The following is a 16592-nucleotide window of genomic DNA, read 5'->3' as shown; positions in this document are numbered from 1 at the left end:
TATGGCATGAACGCCCTCCGAGCTAGCCTGCATAAAAACCATCACATCATCGGCAAATAGGACATGTGAAGGAGGAGTACACGCACCAGGAGCTGCAATACAATCCAACTCATTTTGAGAGACAAGCAAAGGCAGGCCCTTGCTTAACACCTCTTCCGCAAGGCAAAAAAAGAATCGGTGATAAAGGGTCGCCCTAACGCACTCCCCGTAAACAAGAAAAGAAACCACAAGACTAACTATTAACTAGTATGGATAGATGTGTAGACTGAAGAATACAATGCACCCACCTCACAAAAACTAGACCAAAACCAAAAGCTCAAGACCTCGCAAGAGAAATTGCCAATCAATCGTATCAAATGCCTTTGCAATATCAAATTTAATGGCAATGTTTCCTTGTTTACATCGATGGTCAAGGAGATTCATGCATTCAGATGTTAGAATTATAGGATCGACAATCGATCTTCCCCTGATGCAAGCACTCTGATTGCTCGAGACAACCCTTGAAGCAACAGGACCCAGACGATCAGCCATTATTTTAGTAATAATTTTGAAGGAGAAATTTGCTAGAGTAATCGGACGGTAGTCTGAAATTCCTCTACTTCAAGAACTTTCAGTATTAGAGTTAAAAGATTGGAGTTGAAATGGGGAATTATGATCCCTGTTTCAAAGAAGTTGCGAACTGCATTAATCACATCTATATTAATCACATCCCAGTAGAACTTAAAGAATTCGCCACCAAACCCGTCCTGGCCCCGGGAGTTGGTGCCATCCATGGATTGAACTGCTAACCCAATCTCCTCATCCGTAGGAATTGCAATAAGAGCCTCATTATCTACTGCCGTGACTGGGAATGGGCAAACAGGGGATTCCCCCATCCCCGCGCCCCCCAGCCCCGCCCCTGCCCCAAATTTCCCCCGTGCCCCCGTTCCCCATCTGGGGATATTTTCAAATGGGGGATTCCCCGCCCCGCCCCCGCACCTGCATTTGCCATTTTCTCTATATGAACTTTTTTGTTTTTCTATTTTGAAATTTTCTATTTTCTAAAGATAGAAAATAGAAAATTTCAAAATAGCATACGATCACAAAATCACAAATGATGGGTCAATGCAATTCCGTCAAGCACCTAATCACATACGATCTCAACTTAGCATACAATTCACAAATTACAATTATACGACGATCCAACGGTTGGATCCTCACGGATCGCCCTTAGGATCATCCTCTCAAAATTATACGAAGATCCAACGGTTGGATCTTCCCGGATCGCCTTTAGAATCACCCTCACAAAATTATACAACGATCCAACGGCCGAATCCTCACGGATCGCCTAGAGGATCATCTTTACCATCTTATACGATGATCCAACAGTCGGATCCTCACGGATTGCCTAGAGGATCATATTTACCAATTTATACGATAATCCAACGGTCGGATCCTCACGGATCACCGTTAGGATCATCCTCTCAAAATTATATGAAGATCCAACGGTTGGATCGTCCCGGATCGCCTTTAGAATATTCCTCACAAAATTATATGATGATCCAACGATCGGATCCTCATGGATCACCTTTTGAATCGTCTTTTCACCATTATACGATGATCCAACGATTGGATCCTCATGGATCACCTTTTGAATCGTCTTTTCACCATTATACGATGATCCAACGGTCGGATCCTCACGGATCAAAACCCATTTACGCCAATATATCGAAACTACATTTCGTAACAACTGAGACTTTATAAAATTTACTCCAAACAAGAATTAATACCAAAAATCTCGGTTATTACAACTGTCGGATCCTCACGGACGGCCTTTTGGCTGCACAACACGTCCAGCCATGGCGGCTCGTCTCGTTCAAGACTTGAAGACTTGAAGGTGGGAAAGAAAAACACCCCGTGTATAGGTTTTTTGTTTTTTTTAGAATAAGAAAAATTATAAAAATGCCCTTGTTGAAATAATAATAATAATAATAAAAATTGGGGCGGACCCGCATAGGTAATGGGAAACCCCGCCCCCGCCCCTGCTTGACAAACGAGGGGAAAACCCGCGGGTACCCTGCCCCCGCCCCCGTTTGCCCATTCCTAGCCGTGACTAGGAGTGGGACGGTCCTTTCCACAAGACCCGTATCAATGATGCCTTGATCTCTAGTAAACATGTTCGTATAGTGTTGCACAACGTAACTGGCAATGGAGTCATGATCATGCAAAGTAGCTCTCCCATCATAAAGAGAAGTGATGGATTTATTTGATCAGCAGACCCCCTCACCAAGTTATGAACAAATGTATTGCTATCATCGTCTTTGAGCCATCTCACACGAGACTTAATTATCTCAAAGTAGTTTATGTTGCAATGAAAGCTCTGCCTAAAAGAGTGCTTGCGCAGCATCCTCACGGTTAAACCTATCCTCCGAAGGCCCTAGAGTAGAGATTTCAGCATGTACACCATGAAGAAGGCAGCTTTAGGTCTGATCAAGAAGGCAGATCGAGGAGAGAGGCCACCGAGAAAACCCCATGGGCAGATTGCCTGGGGTTCGCCCATGGTAGATGTGCGCTGCGGAGAGACCGCAGCCATGATAAACCCTAGATCAGAACTGGGCTGCTATTTTTGCAAGCGCGTGTCCCAACTTGCATAACGTACAGAGAACTGAAACAAACTCTGCCAAGAGGCCTTGTAAAGAGAGAGAGGAAGTAGCAAGATACATCTGACTATGAAAAAACCCTAGTCATCCGTCGCAGATTTTGAAAAAGCTTACAACTGATCTGTTCAAAACCCTGATGTAAAATCTAGACCAAATTGTTGAAACCCAAAAACTAACCCGATTTTGCTCAGCCACACGTCAATATTGGCTGAGAATGATGGACGATTTATAAGAAATTCACCTTGCGTTGGATTTCACCTTCTGCACATATTTCGATTTTTTTTTTTTTTGAATAAACACATATTTCGATTATAACCGTACATGTTATTAGGAGGCAAGCTAGCTAGCCCTAGATCATCAGGGTTTTAGTTAATCAATTGTTTTTGCGATGTCACTGTAACTGTATCATCTGAGGCTATAGTAGTATAGTTCATTGGCAATCCATTATTATTATTATTATTATTTTTTTTTTTTATTATCATGAAAAGTTTAGGTTAGAGCAGCCTCTGCTCAATTAAGGCTCCTTTGAACAACCACCAAGGTCCGTGATGTAAGAGTCCAACGTCTAATCCAGCAGCTGACAACATGTAGATTATGGGAGTGGATAGACCCCGCTCGTCCTAAGGCTTCCCATCTTGAAAAGCCCGCAGCCATCCACTGTGATGGCCGCTTTTGGACAAGTGAAATGCTCGTTAGCATATTGGTGGACATGTACGGACATGTACATATAGGTCCATCGTGTATTCCCTGATAATGACTGTACAAGTGCTAACCCGGTTACGTACTAATAGGAACTTTTTGAAATTCTTGGGGCTCAAACTTGAGTGGGAATTCCACTTAAGTACGGACCTTGCCAATCCTGCCAACCCCCGACGATCATCCATTGTGTTATCACAAGAGATAAAATACAAACCATTATTTGGTGAATATATGCTGAGATGAAGAACTGTTGAGGGTAAGTTTCTTAATATCGAAACTGAAGGTTTAGAATAGTTACCTATTCCTAGCCAACAGTGCAATTGTGATATACTGCGTAGAGTCTTAACTTTGCAGTATGTATATATTTAGGGTTAGGGTTGCAGATCCAAAATATCAGGATCAATTCCGAATGTGAACTGTGGATTTGATATTTTGTGAACTGTGACTTATCTCCCCGAGACAACCACAATAAACCAAGTTTCATGAAGGAAAAAAAAAAAAACCACAATAAGCCAAGTGCTTTGGCACCTAAATGTTTCCAAATGCTCTTGAGAAGAATTTTGTGCAGTACTTTAACCAAAGAACGATGAAACCAATGAACCCATTTGTATATATTTATCTGATTAGACTCATATACATCTGTCCTCATTAGCTAGTAGCCTCCTTAACAAATTGATTGGCAATAGCTAGCCTCCTTCTTGTTGACTGATTCATCAATATTGTACTTAGTTTTCTTGTAGTTACAGACTTTGTGCAGTTGTAGCTTCGATCTTATCAAAGCCACTACATTGTCATTGTATACACTTAAAGCAACTAAGAAACTCATCCCACTTCATTTGCCTAGAGTCCCTAGACACATCATACTAGTTCTACTACTCTTCTTCTTCTGCGCCTCTGTCTCTCGAAAATGCAGAGGCGATTCCGGCAAGTCTTCACCGCTCTAAAAGAGCACAGCTCCGTGAGCTACGCCAAGATCGCCACGGTTGGAGGGTTCTGCAACGTGGAGTTCATCATCATAAAAGCAACAGCTCCGGATGACTTACCGTTGCCGGAAAAGTACATTCAAGAACTCTTGAAAATCTTCTCCATCTCTCCATCCACCCTGAGTGACTTCTCACTCAGCTTCTCTCGCCGCTTCGGCAAGACTCGATGCTGGAGAGTTGCACTCAAGTGCTTGATCCTCCTCCACCGTCTGCTCCGTGCAGTCCCCGACGACAGTGCGTTTCGGAGTGAGCTCCTTTGGACACGTTCCATTGGCTTGCTGTCCCTCAACGACTGTCGCTTCCGTGACGATTCCTCCTCGGCTTCAGCAGACTACACAGCCTTTGTCAGATCCTATGCTCAGCTCCTCGACGAAGCTCTTCATTGCTTTTGCTTGGATAACGAGGCACCCGAAGAACCACAAAAACAATATCAAGAGGAAGGAGAAGAAGGAGAAGGAGAAGATGAACAAGAGGAAGAAGATGATGAACCGCAATTTCAGAGCTTATCAACCAAAATGGAAGAAATTAGTCGAATGCTTGAAATGTTGCCGCAGCTACAAAGCCTAACTGATCGAGTCATGGACTGCCGGCCAACTGGGCCGGCAGCTAAAAGCTTCTTGGTCCAAATGGCCATGAAACTTCTCATTCGAGACAGCTTTGTGTTTTACACAATCTTTAGAAGGGAAATTGTTATGGTTCTTGATAGCCTCTTTCAGATGCCTTATCGGAATTGCATATCAGCTTTTGGGATTTACAAGAAGGCAGCAGTGCAAGCAAATGACCTTTGTGAATTCTACGACTGGTGTAAGGCAATGGGATTGTGTGGTGCATATGAGTATCCATTTATCGATCGAATCCCACATATTCAAATCCATGCTCTAGAGAACTTCCTCCATGGAATGTGGCAGTTGACAGATCAGTCCTCTTCCACGCCGACCTCATCGTCATCCTCTTCTTTGGTGGAGTGCTCTAGTGAAACTGTAACGGAGGACGACAGCATTCTTGTTAGTACAAAATGGGAGAAACCATTGATTCAGTTCGGTGGGGATCACGAGAACGAAAAGGCCTTAATTCTGTTTGGGAAAGATGCGGAGGAGAAGATGTTGATTCAGTTTGAAGAAGTGGAGGAGAGCTGGGAGAGCATTCTGGAAGCTTCCATCAATGTCTCACCTTCTTATCAACAAAACAATATGTTGTGCTTGTACAATCCGAACGTCGTTAATCCTTTCTATCACCATGGATTTGTTACCACCAACAACGCCATTCCTTCCTTAATCTAGCTTAGCTGAACAGTGCAAGGAGTATCAATCTCATATTCATGGCATGGCATGGAAAAGTTATGGAATAAATTAGCCATTGAGGGCTACAATTTAATTAGATCATGTTAGGAATTACATTGAAATATTATTTACTTCATTTTTTCCTAGTGTTGTATAGGCCCTCATTAATTACTTTTTGTGTGATTATTCAGGAGGAAAATGATCCAAACAGAGTTCATAGGGTGCCTCAAAAGTTCTGCATATTCAATCAATTAGATCTTCAACTTTCTTTCTTTGGTATTATCAATTTAACTTTGTTTTCAATGGAACTACTTTGTAGAACTCATGATCCAAGGCAAGACTTGCTGTGATTTGTCGGTTTGTGTAAATCATATATTTAGGCCTAGATGAAAGAATGAAATACTACTACTTTTTAAATCTTCTGTAGCTTTCTACTTTCCTATTTGTTAAATGTAGTTGATGTTTGTTAAGTGCTCTTTCATTCGCCTCACTCGACTATGATGGGAAAACAGAATAGAGAATTGAAAAGGATGCCGCCAGCCGGGTTGCACAAAGTCTTGAGAATGTGGAGCACCTTCCATTGACTTCAATATTTCTACTCACAATCTAGACAGCTATTATTCAAATTAAGTTCAGACCTACATCCAATCAAGTTCAATCCGACCTCTAGTCTTGAAGGTGGTTTTTTTTTGTTTTCCCTATTTCCGACTTATATCGCTCAGTTTGAAGTGTCTTTCACGCCAGTGTGGGAATGTGGAAAATTGCACGAGAGAAATTTTACCCTTCAATTGCGAATGAAAGATGACATCCAGCTAGATGTGCCTATCTTCTTTTTTGTAAAGAAAGGAAAACAAAAGAGAACTACATCTTAAACCTAAATGAAGAGCATTAGCAACGAAAGTAATTCCAAACTGCAACATCGACTTCATGTTCATATTTGCAATGGCATCAACTAAACAATTAATTAGCTTTTCTAAAAGACACGTCTCTCACAATAAATTTGACATGCTAATAGACTTGTGTATCACCATTGACGCCATCGATCCAACATAATTTAGAACCACCTTTGACTTGATTTTTCGAAACCTTTTTATGAGAAGATGAAGCCGAAAAGAATGAAAAACAACTTATGCATTTGTGATCCAACGGGCAATGGATTTTCGTATGGCCGCCTAATTGATGGTATGGAAAATTTGGGAGCCATACCAGTGATTAGTGATACCACCATATCCGGTTGCTATATATGTGGTCTTGGACAATATTCTCTAATAATATGTGGTCTTGGAAACTTGGTACTGTTCGTCCCCCAAATCAGCAAGACTTCATCCATGTCTATTCCCCCCTTCGCAGTGTCATCCTTTTCAATCCTTTTCTGTTAGGACTATACTAGTGGCAACTAGGGCTTCTGCTCTCTTTGTCCTCTTGCTTCATTTTGCCCAGCCAACAAGGCACTGCGTGGCACCCCGAAAGCTTTACGCCACACATAAATATGGATTCATCATTCATCCAAGAATCTGGGCCCCTCTGATTCTGGCGGGGAGGGGCCTCCCGCCATTCCTCTCTGTTCAGCTCAGGTTCCAAGTCAACAGAAGACTTGAAAAGTCGACCCCAGACTAGTCATTCAAACCCGGGTTGGCCGCCATTAAAAAATAAAAATCACCACCAAACAATGCGATCGTATCAGCCTCACCATCCCGAGTTGATATACAAAACCAAATCTGCCTACCATCTCCAGATTCTACTCAATCCCCAAAACCATGTCTACCTTCTTCCTCTTCCTCCTCCTCTTCATCTTCACCATCTCAAACCCGCCACCCTCCTCCGCCCAACAAACCCTCTCCTCCTTCTCCGTCTCCAACTCCCCATGGACCCCACTCGTCAACCTCACCCTCCTCTCCCCCAACTCCCACTTCGCCGCCGGCTTCCTCCACCTCCCCTCTTCCCCAAACCTCTTCAACTTCTCCATCTGGTTCCGCAACACCTCCGCCCCAAACGTCGTCTGGTCCACCAACCCCCCGCTGGGCCCCTCCGCTACTCTCTCCATCACCTCCACCGGCGCCCTCCGCCTCTCCAACTCCTCCTCCGGTCAAAACCTCTTGCCAGGAACCACCTCCGCCGCTCGAAACACCACCCAACTCAAGCTCCGAAACGACGGTAACTTAATCTACGGTACTTGGGAAAGCTTCGCCTTCCCGACCGACACCGTATTACCAAACCAATCCATGGAAGGAAACATCACGCTCGTCTCCAAAAACGGCAAGTTCCGGTTCACCAACTCGACTCAGCTCGTCTTCAACCTCACCGAACGGTACCAGGACCTGAAAGACGCCTTCGAGAACCTCGACTTCGACGGCAAGATGACGCAGGCAAACGGCAAGTCGTTCATCGTCTCGGACTTCGGGCTCAACCGCTCACGCAGACTCACCCTCGACAACGACGGCAACCTCCGCATTTACAGCCTCGATCCGAGTATTGCGGGCTGGACAGTTGTCTGGCAATCCGGCTACGAGCTCTGTCAGGTCCACGGCACGTGCGGACCCAACGCCATTTGCGTCAGCGACGGTACTAGCTCCAGTTATCACTGCGACTGCCCGCCTGGGTTTCAACCAGTACCAAATGGAGCCATTGAAGACCAAGGATGTCAGAGGAAAATTCCCCTTTCCAAAAATACCAAATTTCTGAAGCTTGATTATGTCAACTTCACCGGCGGGTCAAACCAGACGAATTGGCCCGCAACTAACTTCAGCATATGCGAGTCAAGATGTCTGAGTAGAGCTAACTGTGAGGGATTCATGTTCAAATACGACGGCAAAGGCTACTGTGTGCTGCAGCTGGATCGGTTGCTGTACGGGTACTGGTCGCCGGGAACCGAAACCGCTATGTTTCTCCGGGTGGACGGAGCCGAAAAGGATCAGACCAATTTCACAGGCATGACGGAGCTGCTGGAGACGACGTGTCCGGTGCAGATTAGCCTCCCTCTGCCGCCGCAAGAGTCGAACGCAACCACCAGGAACATAATTATTATATGTACTCTGTTTGCTGCTGAGTTGATTTCTGGGGTGCTGTTCTTCTGGGCTTTTATCAAGAAGTACATAAAGTACAGAGACATGGCTCGGACGCTTGGGCTTGAGTTTCTTCCGGCCGGCGGGCCCAAGCGGTTTTCGTACGCCGAGCTGAAAGCAGCCACCAAAGACTTCTCGAATCTGATCGGGAGAGGTGGGTTTGGGGATGTTTACAGAGGAGAGCTGACGGATCAGAGGGTGGTGGCGGTCAAGTGTTTGAAACACGTGGCCGGCGGCGACGCCGAGTTTTGGGCGGAGGTGACAATTATTGCAAGGATGCACCACCTCAATTTGGTCAGGTTGTGGGGCTTCTGCGCGGAGAAAGGTCAGAGAATACTAGTCTATGAGTATGTTCCAAATGGGTCCCTGGACAAGTACCTTTTCCAACCGGGTCGGGTTTTGTCTACGGATCAGGACTCGGAAAATGGAGCCCCGGTGGCAGATGCAGAGAAGCCGATTCTTGATTGGGGAATAAGGTACCGAATTTCGCTGGGAGTGGCGAGATCAATTGCTTATTTGCACGAGGAGTGTCTCGAATGGGTTTTGCATTGTGATATTAAGCCGGAAAATATACTTCTCGGCGACGACTTTTGCCCGAAAATATCGGACTTCGGGTTGGCGAAGCTGAAGAAGAAGGAGGACATGGTGAGCATATCGCGGATGCAGGGGACCCGTGGGTACATGGCGCCTGAGTGGGTCAAGATGGACCCGATCACACCCAAGGCTGACGTGTACAGCTTCGGAATGGTGCTGTTGGAGCTTGTGAGTGGGGTCCGGAATAACGAGATCCAAGGGTCGATGATAGAGAGCGAGGATTGGTATTTTCCGAGGTGGGCGTTTGATAAGGTGTTTAAGGAGATGAACGTGGAGGACATTCTCGACCGTCGGATCATGCATTGTTACGATAGCAAGGCGCATTTTGATACGGTGAACCGAATGGTGAAGACGGCAATGTGGTGCCTTCAGGACCGGCCGGAGATGAGGCCGTCGATGGGGAAGGTGGCTAAGATGTTGGAAGGGACGGTGGATATCACGGAACCTAAAAAGCCCACTATATTTTTCCTTAGCGACGACTAGAATGTCTATTACTATAATAAATACAATAACAATATGGTCTTTGGTGGCGGCCCGTCATATTTTTCTATTTTACACACAACTTTTGTTAATAGGTGTGTGTTATCTTGTACTTTTTGGCATTGGACTAATGCTCACCCAATCCAAAATATGTTGGGCTGCCAATCAAGGAATAAAACTACTTAAAAGTCCAATAATGGCTGAAGATAGACACTGTGGACTTATGGTCACATATTCAGTATGGAAATATTAAACATAATCCCAAATTATTGTGGATGAAGAAACTCTAGAAATATTCTTAGAAAAGATTAACTCAGTATATACTATAAGATAATGATTAACAATCCAATGTAAGATTGTCATTGATGGTCTTTGTTCTTTTATTTACACTAAAAATCGAGGTGAATTGAAGCTTATAAGAAATCATATAAATTACGTCGCTTATACAAGCAAATTATTTAGAAATGAAGTTGATTCTTCTAACACATAATTAAACTAACCTAGCCTTCACCTCATAAACAATTTTCTTTCACTCAACACTCATCACCAATTTTTGATTTGTAGAAGCATATAGAAAATTGATTTCCATTTGAAACATTGGATTTATGGTCCAATCCAATAATATTGGTCATAATTAAATGGATCACAAATCACTTGGGAACAACAAGGCCCAAAATTAATTAATTAACCAATAGCTTAATAGCATATACCATGCGACGCGTCGTTTGATTGTATAGTATAGTGTGTTGCAGTGTCAAAGGGGCCAGAAGAGAGGACTATTGACAAAGCCAATCATAGAAGAAAACCAGTGTCATTCATTCATTCTTTTCCTTCACTCAAATTCACGATATGAATCTCCGATTCCGGTAAAGCTAGGCGAAGCCTTTAAGCTCCGAACAAACAAGTGTTCATGGCGGCGTTGAGATCGGGCGGCCGGAAGCTCTCGTTCGAGATTCTGAGCAGGAACAGCTCCCCCGAAGAAGAAGAAGAAGCCGGACTCTTCTACCGATCCAACTCAGATCCAATCCGATCGAGCCACGACGCCTCCGACGATCACAAGCCCGCCGCCGCGCGAAGAAAACGCAAGAAGAAGAAGAGGACCGTCGCGAACTGCTCCATACCGGAGAGCCCCACCGCCGCGGAGGACGACGCCGTTAAGAACGACGTGATTAACGGATTGGAATTCAATTATAGCCAGACGGTGCTGTGCTCCGTCACGACGGAGGTCGTCAGCGACCCGGAGTTTCAGAATAATTTTGGCGCGCCCGAATTGAGGCAGAGGACTGTCAATGCCGGCGCCGGAGGAGGAGTTGTGGGCGAAACGACGCCGTCCGTTGCTTTAGAAGGTGAGGCCAATGCAAAGGAGGAGAGTGGAGTCGAGGCCGCGGCGGCTCCGGTGGCCAAGCCGAATGGTAATTTGGTTGCGAAATTGCAGAGCGCCGAGTCGTTAGATTGGCAGCGGGTCATGGCCGAAGATCCGAATTGTGAGTCTTCTTACTCATGCAATGTGTGCATTTTCAATTTCGATTCATAACAATTCATCGATTTTTTTTTTTTTTTGGGGGGTCAGATATGTTTTCAGTGGACAAGTCTCCACTGAAGTACTTCATGGAAGAAATGTCTAATGGGAATTCATTAAGGAGCACAACAACCCTTGGAAATGAGAAAGAAAGAGAGAGGGTTTATGATACTATCTTTCGCTTACCTTGGAGATGTGAATTGGTAATCTCAGCAGCTATGACCCCATTTGAAATTTAAAGTGTGTATGAAGCTTTGATTTCAGAGTGTGATCAATGGCTAAAGTTTTGTTGCAGCTGATAGATGTTGGCTTTTTCGTGTGTCTTGATTCGTTTCTCTCGCTGTTGACTATCATGCCAACAAGACTTTTGATGACCCTTTGGAGGCTTGTGCAAACAAGGTTAGTTTTCTTGCTTTAGTGTTTTGATCAAAATTGGGTGCTTTCCAGCTCGAACCACCGTTATGAATTCAGTTGTCACTCTGCCCTTGGGCCTTTTTTGTCGTTAAATGACAACAATTGTGAAATTTTACAACAAAACCTAACCATACTTGTGGCAGGCAGTTTAAGAGGCCATCTGCAGCAGAGCTGTCTGATTTTGGGTGTTTTACGATAATGGCTTGTGGTGTCATTCTTTTGGAGCAAACAGGTTAGGAAGAACTTAAAAAATGTGCTTTTTCCAAAAATACTTGTGTTAAATATTCATGTAGCATCTAACTAAAGCCAGTTTGCCGGAATTATTAGAGTGTGATCCCAATTCCCATCAATTAGAACACCAGTTGGATCACTGTACTAACTGGTCTTTTTATCTATTCATTGGGTTGTTTCAGATATCAGCTTAATATATCACATGATTCGTGGTCAAGGAACAATCAAATTGTATGTGGTGTACAATGTCTTGGAGGTAGTTGAGATTTTGAACCTATGATCTAATTTATGTTATACCCTTGTTGAATTCTTTTTCCTCTTCAGAAATATATAAATATGTATACTAGACCCTTTTAGAAGGCAGAAGGCCTGAGGCAGAAGTAAAATATAACTCAAATATTCATTTTGAAGCATTGCTGTTGGCACCAGTGTCTATAAACAGTTACTTTTTCTATACTTTGCAATTCAGACTTAAAAAGAGGAAAATAGATGAAGAAACAAAACTCTATCAAAAACAATTTTTACACCGACTAGTGAAAGGTTATTATCATAATCAAGTGTCAAAAGTCTGGCTTATTGTAATATTCTACATATCTTACTCATTCATGTTAGAATGGTTCACTTATGATGAACAGACAATGGGTGGATGCTCTAGTATCAGTCCATCAGTTTGATATGTTGTGATTGCACTACTTTGTTACAGTGTTTTGGCTGACACTCATGTTACTGATTCTTGCCCCTCCATGCAGATATTTGACAAACTATGTCAAAGTTTTAATGGAGATGTATTGCAAACTCTATTTAATTCGGCAGACGGACTTGCTAGCTGTCCAACAGAAAACATGAGATTCTGGATTTGGAGATTTACTTGCGACCAAGCTTTAGCCGTGACTGCCTCAAATATCCTTACTTTGAAAATTTATGATTTTTGTTCTATTATTTTACCTTCAATGTCATTGGGATCCTTGACTCTACGTACTTATTCATTCGTTTATCCTCTTAGCTCAGGCGATTACTTTGTCAACCTGCATTGTTGCTCACAATAATGCCTTGTTCGCTTTGTTGGTGTCCAATAACTTTGCCGAGATAAAAAGCAACGTGTTCAAGCGATATAGTAAGGAAAACATTCATAGCCTGGTATACTTTGGTGAGTTTGCTTCTTATTATTGGCTTATAGCCTCTATATCAATTAAACTAGATGTGGTTCTGTGTCCTATGAATTAAATTAGATTAGTCTTATAGTCTTTTCAGATGGTCTTAAATCCTCTTTGATTTTATTTTATTTTTTGCTTGTGACCAGATTCAGTGGAGAGATTCCACATTTCTGCATTTATTATATTCATCCTAGCTCAAAACATTCTGGAGGCTGAGGGTCCCTGGTTTGAAAGTTTTCTTTTTGTAAGTTTCTCCAAACACTTATGTTGGAAGTTATTCTTTTAGAAAGAAAAAATTATTCTATCACAGGAAACACTTGATGGGAAACTGTTTTAACATTTGGGTACTGCAGAACGCTGGTGTGGTATTCGTCTGTGAAATGATTATTGATATCGTAAAGCACTCGTTCATTGCTAAGTTCAATGACATAAAGCCCATTGCATACTCTGAGTTTCTTGAAGACCTATGCAAGCAGGTACTGTTTTGTTCAAAGTGTGGATAGCTTTCTAATATTATATCTTGAGTTTAGATCAGTTCAGCAAAATTTAGTATGTCTAGATAATAAACCAATGAGTGCAGAGGAATAAGGCATGAACTTGTACTGACATAGAGTTGATTAGTCTGCGGTGTGACACTGCAGTAGTATATGCTTCGTCCAGGTGTAGTTTGGATGTAAACTGACTTACCTTGAAAGCATAGAACAGTCCAAGTTTTGTATGCCAAGGAAGTACAAATGATTTGGCTATTAATGTCCAATAAATGTCTTATCGTTTTTATATTTGATTCTAGTAGGTTCTTGTGCTTCACAAATAAGTTTCATGGTTGATTTTAGATATGCATCCTCCTTGGTAGGAATGTGGGGGTTGAGGATAAGGTTTGATGTGGTTTGGATTTGGGTGGCTTTATGATCAATACAAAAATTTCAGTTAAGTATAGATACTTTCCACATCTTTGGGGCTACCCAATCTCTGTCTGGGTGGAAGTACTTTAGGTCCACAGCACTTCCATTGATAGCAAATACACATACATATGTCCATGCATGCACATATATGTGTCTTGACTCTTGAGAATGTTTTGTTGCTGCACAGTGAACCATATATAAACATATTGATGAAGATCATTACTACATAGTACCACAAGTACTATCTTCCCTTTGGATATTTGTGTTTTAAAAAACTGACCCTTTGTTTTCTTGTCCTTAGACTTTAAATATACAACCAGAGAACGCAAAGAAAAATCTCACATTTATTCCCCTAGCACCAGCCTGTGTGGTAAGCTACTTGTATTACTTTTCTTCACTTTGATTTCATTGTTTCAAGACATTGCTAACTTTATATGGTTGGTAACATCTATCTGTATATCTGTATTGATAAGGCAGAACATTGTTACTCATAGAACAAAACAGGGCTTATGAGTCAATATGGCCTTTGCCTTGCATTTAAAAATCAACACACAATTATTCAACTTGGAAATGCTATATTTCATGTGAAAAGTTCTCTACTTGCTGACAAGATCCCGTGTTCGGATCTGATATAAGATTTTAACTGTGCTGAAAATTAAGAAGGCAATCACTGTATGCAATATATCTTGATGAGAATTGTGAACAAGCTCCTGAAATGGAGTTTTCTTGAACTGTTGTGACTATTAATTGTTAGTATTTATACAATCAATCTTATCGGTATTGTCCTCTTCGTTTTAGGTCATCCGAGTGCTTACTCCAGTATATGCTGCGCACCTTCCATGCAGTCCCTTACCATGGAAACTCTTTTGGATTCTTGTCCTCTTTGCAATGAACTATGTTATGCTGACAAGCCTCAAGGTGTTGGTAGGCATGGGCCTCCAGAAACATGCCAGTTGGTACGTTAATAGGTGCAGAAAGAGGAAACATCATCTACATTATGATTAATTTCAAAGAAGGGAAGCACATTTCTTTTACACATACCAGGTCCAGCTTCGCTCACAGCCGAAGAATTCTGCTCAAGGAACCTCAACCAACAAGTTGAAAATTGAGGTGCTGGAATTATGAGTTAGACCAACAGAGGGGTGCACTGCATAGATAGCGTTTAGGACAGCATAAGCTAGAGAAACGCATTTTCTAGTATCTCATTTTGGCTAAAACATGATGTGGTCTTATAGTTTAATTATCCAATTTTGATACAAAAAGGGTTACCTGATAATTCAGAACTCCAATGTGTATAACAAATGTAGTTTCATTATGCTTCTTCCATTTATATAACATAACGATCAACCATCATTAAGAAACAAGGATGTCACGGTTACGTGGTTGAATGGGGAGATTCTGGCCTAGTGAGGCTGCGCGGACCGATTGGGCCTAGATGCTGCAAAATCTATTCCTGACTTAAACAAGATGGTTACGGTTTGTACAAAATTCGTGAAAACACGACGTAGCAGAATCGATTCGGTAAGAAACCAGAAACAAACCTTATTCTTTGCCAGTTTTTTCTCTTATGTCTTTGTTTATTTTTTACCTCCCCATTTTTTTAGTGGGACTATTACTACAAATAATTTTTTTTTTTCTCTTTTTTTTAAAGGAAAGAACAACAAATTATTTTTTCTGCTAACGAGCAATATTTCTCTTGGGCACGTAAATGAAATGTGGGAACCTCGCTAATTGGATGTAAAAATGAAATGAGATTCGATTTGTACACGATTTGTGCAAAGCAGAAGCCTTGCTAAAGAACCCATGGGCACATGGATTTTGATTGAAAATTGGACTATCGAACCTTTCCCGTGCTAAAGAAATTGTTGTGCACCCGATTGATTCAATTTTGTGTACTTCAAAGTAAGTGAATTGCACATTGTTTTTTGTCCTCTGTTGGTTTGAGTAATTCATAAGATAATATAAAGATTTGTTATAACTCCCTTTCATGACAGATATACATGGATCACGTGACTTTCAGCTTCCGTCATCCTGAGTTGAATTGGGACTCGTTGATTTAGTTTATATTTGTATTTATCTCTTCCGGTAATCTTATCTATTAAGTTTAGCCTATCAAATTCAGATACTGGAGTTTTCATCAGACAAGTAACATGTATTGTCGGAATAAATTTAAACAGCGTTAAAAGAAATTACCAATAAAATTCCAAAATTCATTTCTACTTTTTGAAAAATGTTTAGGCCACATAAGTCAAGTTCTGTAAAGACAGATTCTTTCCTCGAAGATTATAGTGTACCAATGTTGAATATTTGACCGACATTCCATGAACCAAGATTTTCTCTCAATTAAGCATTTGATTTTTGATTTTTTCGACAAACCAGATTACACCAAAACCTTAAAAAAAAAAAAACTTTAAATGTAATTATAACCAAGTGAGAGAACACTTATTAGTAATTTAATAGCCACAATATAAAAGGAAAAAAAAAAAATTAATAGACAAAAACAAAAAAACAGCTCCGAAAATCCCGCTTGTTTCGGCGGGAAAAGGAGGATCGCCACTCACCTTTTTGCAAAATTAGGGTTTGCGGGACTTGGGCCCCACAGCAAGAAAATCCCACCCACCTAGTTATTTTATTA

At 41.9% G+C, this 16592-nt stretch overlaps 2 protein-coding genes and 1 pseudogene across 2 annotated transcripts; all 3 read left to right on the top strand.

The window, feature by feature from the left end:
* The window catches only part of LOC133712783 (receptor protein kinase TMK1-like), a 138741-nt pseudogene that overhangs the window by 76380 nt on the left and 45769 nt on the right, over window positions 1-16592 (top strand).
* On the top strand, window positions 4163-6071 carry LOC133712786 (probable clathrin assembly protein At4g32285). Its single transcript, XM_062138896.1, has one exon. The coding sequence runs from the start codon at window positions 4246-4248 to the stop codon at window positions 5599-5601; it is 1356 nt and encodes a 451-aa protein (XP_061994880.1). The 5' UTR covers window positions 4163-4245; the 3' UTR covers window positions 5602-6071.
* Window positions 10508-15321, top strand: LOC133712796 (protein POLLEN DEFECTIVE IN GUIDANCE 1). The gene is made up of 11 exons (XM_062138907.1): window positions 10508-11221; window positions 11308-11459; window positions 11552-11655; window positions 11814-11902; window positions 12084-12157; window positions 12651-12801; window positions 12881-13048; window positions 13202-13299; window positions 13409-13531; window positions 14259-14327; window positions 14756-15321. The coding sequence occupies exons 1-11, from the start codon at window positions 10648-10650 to the stop codon at window positions 14960-14962; spliced, it is 1809 nt and encodes a 602-aa protein (XP_061994891.1). The 5' UTR covers window positions 10508-10647; the 3' UTR covers window positions 14963-15321.

The sequence above is a fragment of the Rosa rugosa genome, chromosome 5 (assembly GCF_958449725.1).
Source record: "Rosa rugosa chromosome 5, drRosRugo1.1, whole genome shotgun sequence".
Lineage (NCBI taxonomy): Eukaryota > Viridiplantae > Streptophyta > Magnoliopsida > Rosales > Rosaceae > Rosa > Rosa rugosa.
This window is presented reverse-complemented; position numbering and strand designations above follow the sequence as displayed.